The sequence below is a fragment of the Copadichromis virginalis genome, linkage group LG6 (genome assembly GCF_057382275.1).
Source record: "Copadichromis virginalis isolate Kocher_CV1m ecotype Utaka linkage group LG6, C_Virginalis_male_GT1.1, whole genome shotgun sequence".
In the NCBI taxonomy this organism is placed as follows: Eukaryota; Metazoa; Chordata; class Actinopteri; order Cichliformes; family Cichlidae; genus Copadichromis; species Copadichromis virginalis.
In genome coordinates, this window is record NC_140623.1 from 19,066,017 (window position 1) to 19,077,624 (window position 11,608).

General features: G+C 42.5%; 1 protein-coding gene across 1 annotated transcript; it reads left to right on the forward strand.

Moving 5' to 3' along the window:
- Positions 1 to 1,731: 1,731 nt before the first annotated feature.
- On the forward strand, positions 1,732 to 7,025 carry gprin3b (GPRIN family member 3b). The gene is made up of 2 exons (XM_085459059.1): positions 1,732 to 2,130; positions 4,129 to 7,025. The coding sequence occupies exon 2, from the start codon at positions 4,221 to 4,223 to the stop codon at positions 6,351 to 6,353; it is 2,133 nt and encodes a 710-aa protein (XP_085315185.1). The 5' UTR covers positions 1,732 to 2,130; positions 4,129 to 4,220; the 3' UTR covers positions 6,354 to 7,025.
- The last annotated feature ends 4,583 nt before the right edge of the window (positions 7,026 to 11,608 follow it).

Sequence of the window (11,608 nt, forward strand, 5' to 3'; positions counted from 1 at the left end):
ACAATTTCTGCACAAACTGTCAGAAACCGTCTCAGGGACGCTCAACTGCATGCCCGTCGTCCTCATCGGGGTCTTGACCTGAACAGACTTGTGTGGGCAAATGCTCACATTCGATGGCGTCTGGCACGTTGGAGAGGTGTGCGCTTCACGGATGAATCATGGTTCACATTGTTCAGGGCAGATGGCAGCTGAGAATGTCCCAGTTCTTGCATGGCCAGCATACTCACCGGACATGTCACCCATTGAGCATGTTCGGGATGTGCTTGACCGGCGTATACGACAGCGTGTACCAGTTCCCACGAATATCCAACAACCTCTCACAGCCATTGAAGTGGAGTGGACCAACATTCCACAGGCCACAATTGACAATCTGATAGACTCCATGCGACGATGTGTTGCACTGCATGAGGCAAATGGTGGTCACACCAGATACTGACCGGTTCTGGGTCCCCAGACCCCCAATAGCGCAAAAAACTGCACATTCCAGGGTGGCCTTTTGTTGTGGGCAGTCTGAGGTACACCTGTGCACTACTCATGATGTCAGATCAGCATCCTGATGTGGCACACCTGTGAGGTGGGATGGATTATCTCAATATAGCAGATGTGCCCACTACCACACATTTGGACTGATTTGTGACCACTGTTTGGGAGGGATGGTTATATTGTGTATCTGGAATGAATTTTAGGTCTCTACGTCCATCCCATGGGGAATGGGAGCAGTAACAAAGGTGTTGCGTTTATATTTTTGTTGAGTGTATTTCCCCACTTTCGCCAAAATGCTTGCTCGCAGATTCTCTCTAATATTCCAAAATCACCTTAAACGACAGTATAAAGCACATTGAGACACCTGTTACTGGATCGTCGTCTTCTTTATCATTACATTCATGTTAATGTTCAGGGGCAGGGACCCGTGTGTGTGGGATTTGTAACTACTGTGGAAAAAATGCACACTCTTGTGTAAAGTCAGAGTTAGCTTTATTGTCAATTCTGCAGTATGTACAACACACACACAGGATCGAAATTTTGTAACCCTTGACCCACTGTGTGTTACTAGAACGAATCAAAGAATAGTTAAGAATATGAGATGCAGACGAAAGTAAATACGTGATATCAAAGTATAGATATGAATTATATAAGATATATTAAAGCCTAAATATAATTACTGATGTCTATGTATAAAAATATAAAGCAGTGTAAAGCAGGCTCATTCATAATGAACAGTTATTTGGACAGAATCACTTATGTATTTTTTAACTACATGAGCCACATTTCTCTCCGTGTTATCAGCAAAGTGCAAAGTCTTAAGCTGTCTCCGACTCATTTGCATAAGCACGTTGCAAACCACAGAAAATCTTTAATGCGATTTTTTCTGTAGTAATAGTTAATGACACCAATTGTAACCGGCAGGCTCTTATTGTAGAGGCTCTTTATTCACCACATCTGCCGAAAGCACAGAGAAATATTTCTTCATTTTGAAAATAATGTAGATGTAAAATAAATGAACGCGATCTCGCTAAAGCATGCTCCAAAAAAGAACCGCATAAAAGTCGACCCATTTCTCAATAACACAAATGGGAGCAGAAAAACCAAAAACCTCTCCTCTTGGAATATTATGGTCTACGTTAGGAGGCAGAAAGCGCAGGGAACTAAAACTAATTAATTTCAGGACCAAGTGACCCTCCTGTGAAAGCCTGCGGCTGTTACAATGCTGCTTCCATTCGCATCTTCTCCACCCCTCCCCATTCATCCATTCATCTGGTTAACTCTGGATTGCCCTGCCAAGACCAGTTCAGTCTGGGATAGCGCACAAACCATGATCGGCTCGTCACATTTTTTTTTTCTTTTTGTTTTTGTAAGCACGAGCCAGCAGTGATGAAGACCTCGGAGTCAGCGGTGACTGATTGCGCACGGTCAGTCAGTCAAGGTGCTTAAATTTTGTGCCTGACTGTGGTGGATCGATACCTCTAAGACCCATATTCTACGTGGAAGGCGTGGCTTGGTGTCATCTACACAGGCTGACTTTTCCATATTCATCCCTAGGTTTGTTTTTTTTTCTTTCTTTTTTCCCCCCCTCGTCTCACTGACGCGCAATCGGCACCCAACGGCACGGGGCATAAATCGTCTCGCAAGGTAAGCCGCCTTCATCTTTTCAAGCTCTCTTATACTGTGAGATGTTAAATTCGCCCGCAAGGTCAAATCAAACCAGCAAGCATCGGTGGCTTCTGAGGCGCTGAATTGGGGCAAGAGGCTACAGTGCACGACATGGATCTTAATTGGCCTGAATAGATCGTGTGCACCGCTTGCATGCGGGATCTTTCATGTGCGCCGTTTTGCATGAATACAGTCTGTACGTAGTCTGTCCACACTTACGGTTATTTCTTAACTGCTGCTGGCAAAAGAAGAAGAAGAAGTAGAAGAAAAGGGAACACAAAAAAGCCCAGACACCGAGGCGTTTATTTGTCATATATTTAATAACACCCAGGATATGCTTTCCATAAATATTTGCGCTTTGACAACAGACAGACAGATGCATAGTGGCAGAGCACAAACAACCCGGCTACACCTGTCCATGACCCACACCAGTAACCTACTATTCTGTGCTGTTCGAGTCACACGTTGGGGGGGGGTGCTCTATAGGGCTACCGAGTGCGTCAGATTATCATGGTTAAAAGAGTGTGACGGGAATATTTATTCTTTAGTCTCGCTTTATCAGATACAAGTATAACCTGGAAAGCTGTTCGGTTTCCCACTGCTACTCCTAAAGAAGAGGATGCTGGTGTGATGAAGGAGAATGCCTCTAGATCAGATTGATGTTGTTACCTTTACTGAGATGAACTACACTGATCATCAGTGGATGTCACCGAAATGGAAAAGGCCCATTAATGCCACCCATCGAATTATCATTCAGTGTGTTCTTCATTTGCTTTAGAGATAGTTTTCCATGATTACATCCTTGACCACAGCACAGCTCATCTGTCCAACTCCAAAGGGTCACATATTTCAGCTGTCTGCCGAGTGCTGGGTCATTACTTGCAGAATTGGCTGGATACTTTTACACATTCAGGACACAGACTGAGATGAAGCCATTCATCAGGCCTTGGACAAAGAAACTGTTGATCACTGTGTAGAATTTAAAACAGATAAAGGAAAAACGAGGGTGATGCTGGTTATAAATTTACTTGTGGTTGTCAAAAAAAAATGAAACTTTAAATGAGTGATTATGAGTGATTTTCAGTCCCTCAGGTATGTATTTTAAATCTACCCAATTATATTCAACACAAAGATTAAAGGATAATTGACATATGATATTGTTACTAAGTGGCTAGCTTGCCATTGGCAATATCTCACAGCATCACAACATTTAATTAAACCGAGTCAACGGGCTAGCATGGGGAGACTCAGTTCATTTCATTCATTATTCACATCTCTTTGTATGCTGTAATATTCAATTGCGATAACTTCAGCTGATTTATGAATGACACGCTGTTGGGCGTAGTTTTATTTACGGTAGGATTTGTAAAATGAGAAAAACAGCGGTTAGATCAAACGCCACCAGATGTGTGGCATCCACAGTTTTAATCAAAGATCTGTTTTATCTGTAAGCACTTTGAGTCTAAATGTCGCATTGTGTCTTACTACTACTTTGTTTACGCAGCATTTTCTTATCATACTTTTACATTTTCTACATTCAGTGCAATCAGTCAAGAGGTTTAATATGCAAAATGTGATGGATGCTTATAAAATCTCTGGAGTTTCATTTATTTCCATGTTCTGGAAAAATAAATCATGCATCAGTTGCAGCACAAAGATGATGTTGAGTTTAAAGGAGAATGTGGAGATCAATGAACCAAAAACTACCTCCATAAATATTATTATGTTATATGTTAAAAGTTATAAGTTCATTCGATTATTAAAGTTGGAATCACATATTATATTCTTAGTCAGGTGCAGGTCTCTCGCTGTTCTCTGTCCTGGCTGGTTGATAACTGTTGAGTAAAATTGTCTTGCAGAAATCACCTTGGTCTGGAGTCTGGTCTGATTATAATCATCTGAATAAAGGTGTAATTGTTGTGATAAGCTTAATGATTAAAAACTTCAACTGAGTCTACTTCTGTTTTCCTCCTTTAGGAAATTGCAAAAAGTTAATGATAGCACAGCGTGCATCCGTTTCCATCTTTGGATATACGGCAATATTTGAAGACTGAAGCAGTGACTCCGCCATGGGAACTAACCCAAAAAGGACAGTAACAGTCCAGATGGTGCCTCAGCTGGCTGGGGTGGACACACTGGGCAACAAGGAGTCTAATGCCAACTGGGCTAAAGAGCCCAACCTCAAAGTCTCTCAGGTTTGTCCAAAACCCACCCTCAGATCTCCCGACAAGCAGGATAACCTGTCTCTGACGACTGCTAACGCCGCCCCCCGCACAGAAAAAACAGGTTGTAAGGGAGGGGAACCAGTTACCACTGTGTCAGACAAATCAGCTCCAGGCAATGGAAACCAGATAAAATCTGAGCAAGTGTCAGGTGGAGACCACCAAACACCAAACCTGTCTGTAACAGGCCGAGAGGTGGGTGAGGCAGGAGCTGACCAGCGGGATTCTAATGCTAACATGAAAACTCTGAGCCCAACCAGTGAAACGGGCACGTATAAGGCCAGTTCGCTGTCTCCTGTTGCAGCATCGGGCGCCGACACGAACAGCAGTGAGTACAAAGTAAAAAACCCAGTTGCACCAGAAGAGAAGCAGGTACGGCTGACACCCTCAGTAGAAACTACAGCACGAGAGAAAAGTAATGAACGCCTTTCTCCGAATGACAAAAAACGTAACGACAGTGATGTAAGGAGTACAGCATCTGAAGTACAAGATAATAAAGAAACCATTTCCAATCCCCAAAGCAGGGACATGGCTATCCCACAGAAATCTAAAGAGACTGGTCATATGCAAGGTTGCTCATCAACGTCTGTTTCTTTACAAGATCCATCAAAACCCAAGAAAAGCATGGAAACTCCGCTAAGCTTAGCCAAAGCCCCATCTGAGAGTAAAGATGCAGGAGCTGAACCAACAAACGAAAACTCACGGTCAACGCGCCCAGAGAAGGAATTTGCAACAGTATCGAGACCGCAGGTCTCCTCAGATAAACACCAGCCAGTGTCTTCACAGAAAGACTCATCCTCTCTGCCCCAGGCGACAAAAAGCACGCAGGCATCCGAGCAGGTGGCTGAAGGAAGCAGCCAGACTGACACAGCTGTCTTTGAAGGGCAGCGGGACTCCAAGCTCTACACGGAGGCTTCGACAATGACCTCATCGCTATCGCCAGCCCCGGTCAAAAAGTGTCATGATATGGAGGTTCAGGCAGTAGCTAAAATGTGCAGTAAGGCTGTGGCCACGAGTCCTAGTCTGCTGCCTTTCCCTGTGACCCACAGGCCAAGCAGTGGTGCAGTCCCAGGAGAGGAGAGCCTGGCTGTAGTCTACCAGGTGAAAAGCGGCACCGCGACTGATCCGAAGTCAGAGAGACTCACTGTAGAGGCACAAATGTGCCCCAACCAAAACACCGGCATGGTTTTCCAATCAGAAACTTTGTCACAACAGCATGACTCCAGGCTAGGAGCCAAGCCTAAAGAAGCGGGCGCAGCTCTGTGCAACATCCAGCCGGTTTATCAAATCAACATTGAACACAGCGAACCCAAGAAGCAAGCCGCAAAAACAGCCACGGCTGAAACTCCTTCTCTCAGATCAGGGATGCCCCCAGAGACAGCCGTTGTTCCTGTGCCTGGATGTGCTGACAGCAACACTGCTGCGCAGGCCCTGCCAAAAACAACGACAACAACGACAACAGCACCAACGACAACAGCACCGACAACAACAGCAGCAGCAGCACCAGCAGCAAACACCACATCCAAGTCAGAGCTCACTAAAAATAGAGATGTGAGTGCAAAAGAAAAAAGCAAAGAAGCAGGAAGTAAAGCCCAGAGTAAGGAGACAAATTCTGGCAAAAAGAAGGTGGAACCGGAGAGAAGCGACAAAGAGGACGATCAATCACGGAAGCAGAAAGGAAAGAGCATCCACGACGTCGTCTGGGACGAACAGGGCATGACGTGGGAGGTCTACGGGGCTTCCGTGGACCCCGAATCACTCGGCTTTGCAATTCAGAGCCACTTACAGAGCAAAATAAAGGAGCAAGAGAGGAAACTGATGGTCCAGACCTCGCTGCGAAAGTCAATCTCTGGTGCTGATTCGCCGCGACATGGCAGCAAGAACAAAAGGAGGCAGCAGAACATTTTCAGGTCAATGCTGCAAAATGTCAGACGGCCCAACTGCTGCGTGCGCCCCCCTCCCTCCTCCGTCCTCGAGTAGCACAGGACAGAGGTAGCCATTGTCAGACTCCTCCCATTTCCTAGAGGTCAAAACGTTTTCCCTCCCCTCATCAAGATTTTCAATGCCAAGTGAAACATTGACGCCGATCCCTGTAAGTAAGTATACTGGAATGTCGTAGCATAAAAGAGTCAATACTTGTGATGATGTTTGTGATCCAACAAGGTAGGAAATAGAAATATCAAATGAAACAAACAAGAATTAAATAAAATAAAAAACTTATTTTTTAGAAATCAATATGAGAGAGAACACAGTTTTTTAATAAAAATAAAGAAAACAAAACAAAGGAAATAACAGTGAAACGCATGTATTTCAGTTACAGTGACAGTTGTATGACCTAATATGAAGTCCAAACCTTCACAGCAAGAGGCACTGATCATGGGATAGACATACTAACTCACTGTCAGGATATCTGTGCAAATATATTCAACCGACGTCTCATCGCATCTGGTGCATTTGATATATGTTCATGAGGTGTTTTCGTTTGTTTCCGGGGCCCTATATTTATCAGGTTGCTGTGTTTTCTTTTCTTTTTAGTGAGTACTTAAAGGGGGCACTGTATGCATACATGTACGCTGTTCGATCTCTGTTCTTCTTTGGTTTTCTATTAAAGTAAGCAAAAAAATGCGTTGACTTTTACAACGTCATTTCTCACTTTTCGTGGGTGTAGTGTTTCTGTCCTGGTGATTCTTTTGTTTTGTTTCTAAAGGAGATTCCACGTGTAAATCGAATGCAAAAACATTTATTTCGTCAGGACTCACACACAAGAATAAACGGTTTTGAAAATAAATATTTAAAAGACTAAATGATAAATCAGAGTAAAGATGCAGTCCTTAAAGAGAGCATGAAGTACGTTCAGAGTGAAAGATTTGCTCCAAACTATAGGCACAGGTTTTAGTTGAGCACTTGCAGAGGAGGAATATTAAAGGGCTTGTATCCACCCCTCAGTACATTTTAGGGGGAACGTCTCCCCATGTCCATGTCCTGAAATCTACAGCTATGCTTCCCAGGAGGAAACTAAGCCACTATGTTTCCTCCTGGGAGTCTTGGGTAGAGTTGGGGTCCTTATGTATGGAGACTGCAGGTTTTCTCTGTGCATGCCAGCTGTAATCTTCAGAAACATGCATGTCTTCTGTCACTGTGCTTTTACCAAGTTTACATGTGGAGTTGGTCCTCGGTGGCTGAATGTATTGAGTATTAGTTTCCCTTTAGCTTCCCTGTATTGATCAATAAGCTTATCTCTTTCACTGACAAGGTATTTAATGCTTGAATATTCAAAAATAAAATGTTGTGGGTTCAGACAGGCAAATTTTAAAACCAGTACTTGCTGTAGCATAAATTCTACACTTTTTGTGTGAAAGAAGGTTTTAAAGAAACAACAACTACAGCATGACTCAGAGTAAAATAAATAAATGAGCATAGAGTGATATATACTATTTTAATCTGAGGACGACTTCGGATGCTGCATAAAAACCTGCTAAAGTCAGAGACACAAAGCCAGCCGGCGTAAGAAGACGCAGCGGTGACTAACTGTTTCCTTTTTTTTCAAAGAGGGACCTGATGTTGAAGTTTTAAAATAAAGAGGTTGAAATCAGAAGGTGTTAAAAGTGTACTCGCGGGAAATGACAAATTTCCTTTGCCTAGCTATCTCAATTTTTTTTAATCTTTGAATGGATATAAACATGCAGTAATACATCCGCAGCAGTGAAGTGTCCACCTTTGATGCTGCGGAAAATATACGCTCGCCACTTCAGGGCCTCGGCTTGTTGCGGCCTGAAGTCTGAGTCAAAGCACAGATTTAAAAGAGATTGTTTTGAGAAGAACTCTTAATGTGAAAACAGATTTTTATCTGCATTTACCTGAAAAAGAAACCGCTTTATTACGAGCAGCTGAAACGTCAGGTCAGTGGCAGGATAATTTTACCGTTTTTGAAGAAACAGAGAGAAAACAGACCTGCGGGACACAAACAGATCTGACTGTTATCGGCTGATTTTTAAAACGTATAGCGACTCAAAGGGAGTCATTTCTGGAAAGTAAAATATTTGAATAGTTTAAATTGCCCAAGGGCAGGCTTTGGGGTCAAGGGAAGTCGCTTTGTTGCTTTTAACTCCTAAAATCTGATCATTTTAGGGCTGCAGGGCCTTGAACCAGTTTGTACTTTCATCTAAAGGTTTTGCAGCTGTTTTGACTCAGTTAAAAAAAAACAAAAAACTCACGCTTTGGTAGCAGATTAATCATTTAGGTCCCAGAAAACATGGCAAACATTGGCTATTTTCAGCTTCTGAAATGTAAGAATTCAGTTCAGGGTCACATGGGGGTTGAACACCAACAAGCTGTCACGGGGCAAGACGTGTTTTCCTAAAACTTGGGCTAATGTTTGGACAAAACGATTCATCTGCTTCAGGTTCCAAGAATTTTTATTTTTTCTTTATTTGCTAATATTGCACATTGGATGATGGAGTGCCGAATGCGCATAATTGCAGAGATCTCTGTGTATGATTTGCCTGCACACCTAACTGAACCAGCTCTGTCCTTTGTGTGTTCTCCAGCCTTTTCTTTCCAAGGCCCTTTCTAAAACACTTCAGAGTGAATTTACTGTCTTGAGTGGCGTAACACTGATTTCAGGCGACTGCTCTTACTTTCTTAACAAGCACGTCTCTACATATTAACGTCAGGGCGTGATAACAAGAACGAAAAAGTCCTCTATGCCCGTTGTGCTGTGAAATGTCACAACCTGTAAAGAACAGCGCAGTGTATATCTGTCCCACCCAATACCTGACTGGATTTTGTGAAACCAAAGCTCTTTCCACAAAAAACAAAAACAGGAAATCTGTTTTCGTCTTCTGCTACAGCGCTGACTGAAAGGTGTCAAACCAAACTGTAACATCGTTTCAGATTCCAAGTTCAGTCTCAGGCAGTTGATGCTTTCTCTCTCCTTTCCATCAAGTTCAGTTTCACACTCTTACATTTCTGTAGGCCTGGTCACCAGCCTTAATTCGTATTCTTTCACCCCGGCTTTAATTAGCCACGTTTCAATTTTTAATAACCCCCTACTCACTGTGTCATTATGACCGGTTCCTATTTGGAAGTGCAGATTAGATTTGGCCACAGGCGGTGGGTAACACTGGGAAAGATTTACAATGACAAGGAGCACGGGGAGAGATTTCAAAGTGATACCACCCGCTGCTGCAACTAAAAGAGGACAGAGTTTAGCATGCCTTCAGTGTTCACCTGTTTGGCTGCACTTGTTGTGACCTCCGTGGGTGTTTTAATGAAATGTGGCCTTTTTCCTGGTTTTAAACATGTTAATAATTCTCTTTTAAATACCAAATAATAAACATGATGAACACTGAAGCTCTGTTTACTACAGAAAGTAGGACTCTCAACAGTTCTGACTAAACACAACCAAAATCCTCAGAAAATATTTTTTTTCATCAACAACTGATGACTCATCACAAAAGATTAAGCTACATCAAAGGATGCTTAAGCTCATAATATCTGTTAGTTACATTCATTGGTGTTCTAGATCTTTTCTAGAGAAATATATACTCTCACCAGCAGTGTTGGTCAAGTTACTTGAAAAAAGTAATCAGTAACTAATTACGATTACTCCCCCAAAAAAGTAATCCCGTTACTTTACTGATTACTTATTTTCAAAAGTAATTAATTACTTAGTTACTTTTTAAAAACACAATTTACAACCTGAATAGGTGATAAAGCGATAGATCTTTCAGCCCAATTCTACTTTTTCTGCATAATCCATCATACAAAATGTAATCAAATGGAAAAGTCTCTTTTTAAAACTTGTTTTATTAGTTTTAACCTTTTAACTTTATGCATCAAGTAAAAATTTAATTATATGCAACATTCTCTGACTGGAAGAAATTTGTTTAACATTTAAACTTATTTTCTGCACATTCCAGCACATAAAATATATATATTTTTTGTGTGTTTAAACTCACTCTTTCAAATAGATGCAAGTAGAACACAGCAGAAAATAAATAACATCAAAGACTCAGCGGTCCTGTTGCTCTATTTTCACCTGTAAAGCAGGAGCGGGGTAGGCGGAGGTTTACCCTGGTGCAGGTGTGCCGCAGCGGTCAGTGGAAGAATCCGCGAGTTTCTCTGTGAGTTTCCCATTACGTCGTAGCGCTCTCGGTGCTTGCTTGGAAGTTTAGGGGTTTTTTTCGCTGTAAAAAGAAGTTTTCTTCCCACGCACGATGGACGCTAATGTTTTTGTCACTTTTTATGGAATCAAACTCAAAGTAAGGTCAGTACTTCCACGTTTTAAACGCTGCACGCTCATACTCTCTCCCGCACTCGATATATGATCCACTGTTGATCTGTACACAGCTGTTGTCATGAACGTCGCGCTCGCTTACGTCACTGTCATGAGACATTCTTGCAAAAAAATCACGGTTTTAGTAACGCAGTAACGCAGCGTTCCTACGGGAAAGTAACGGCAATCTAATTACCGTTTTTGCAATAGTAATCCCTTACTTTACTCGTTACCAGAAAAAAGTAATCAGATTACAGTAACGGGTTACAAGTAACGCGTTACTGCCCATCTCTGCTCACCAGTCACTTTACTAGGCACATCTTGTTAGTACTGGGCTGGACCCACTGTTGCCTTCAGAGCTCCTTTAATCATTTGTGACAAGGATTCAACAAAGTGTTGGAAATATTCCTCAGATTTCGGTCCATGTTGACATGATGGCATCACACAGCTGTTGCAGATTTGTTGGCTGCACATCCATGATGTGAACCTCCTGTTCCACCACATCCCAAAGGTGCTCTGTTGGACTGAGATCTCATGACTGTGGACTCACTGTGATGTTCAAGAAACCAGTCTGAGATTATTTGAGCTTTGTTTGGGATCTGGTATCCTGCTGGTCATAAAGGGATGGACATGGTCAGCAAAAACTCAAAGGCTGTGGTCTCATGGTCCTGGGCCTTCAACTCAGTTTTTGTGTTTATGTTCTAAGATCTATATTGGTGTCTCTTGAGCTCAGTCTTCTCTATTCTCATCTCTGCGTCTTTCAGCCTTCCCAGTCATGTACCCATGTCTGCACTAACAGCATTAACGCTGATTATTAATTCAGTCCTGCGTTTTTGGGTCCACAGCTCTGCCTGTCACACACCTAAACCTGTGGATATGACAAAGGTGCATAAATGATGCTCATTTACTCCAAAGTGTGCAAAGAAAATATCCTCCACACCCTTACACCACCAGCAGC

Excerpts from the sequence above, each read along its gene's own strand:
- gprin3b (XM_085459059.1), top strand. The coding sequence starts at position 4,221 with ATGGGAACTAACCCAAAAAGGACAGTAACAGTCCAGATGGTGCCTCAG.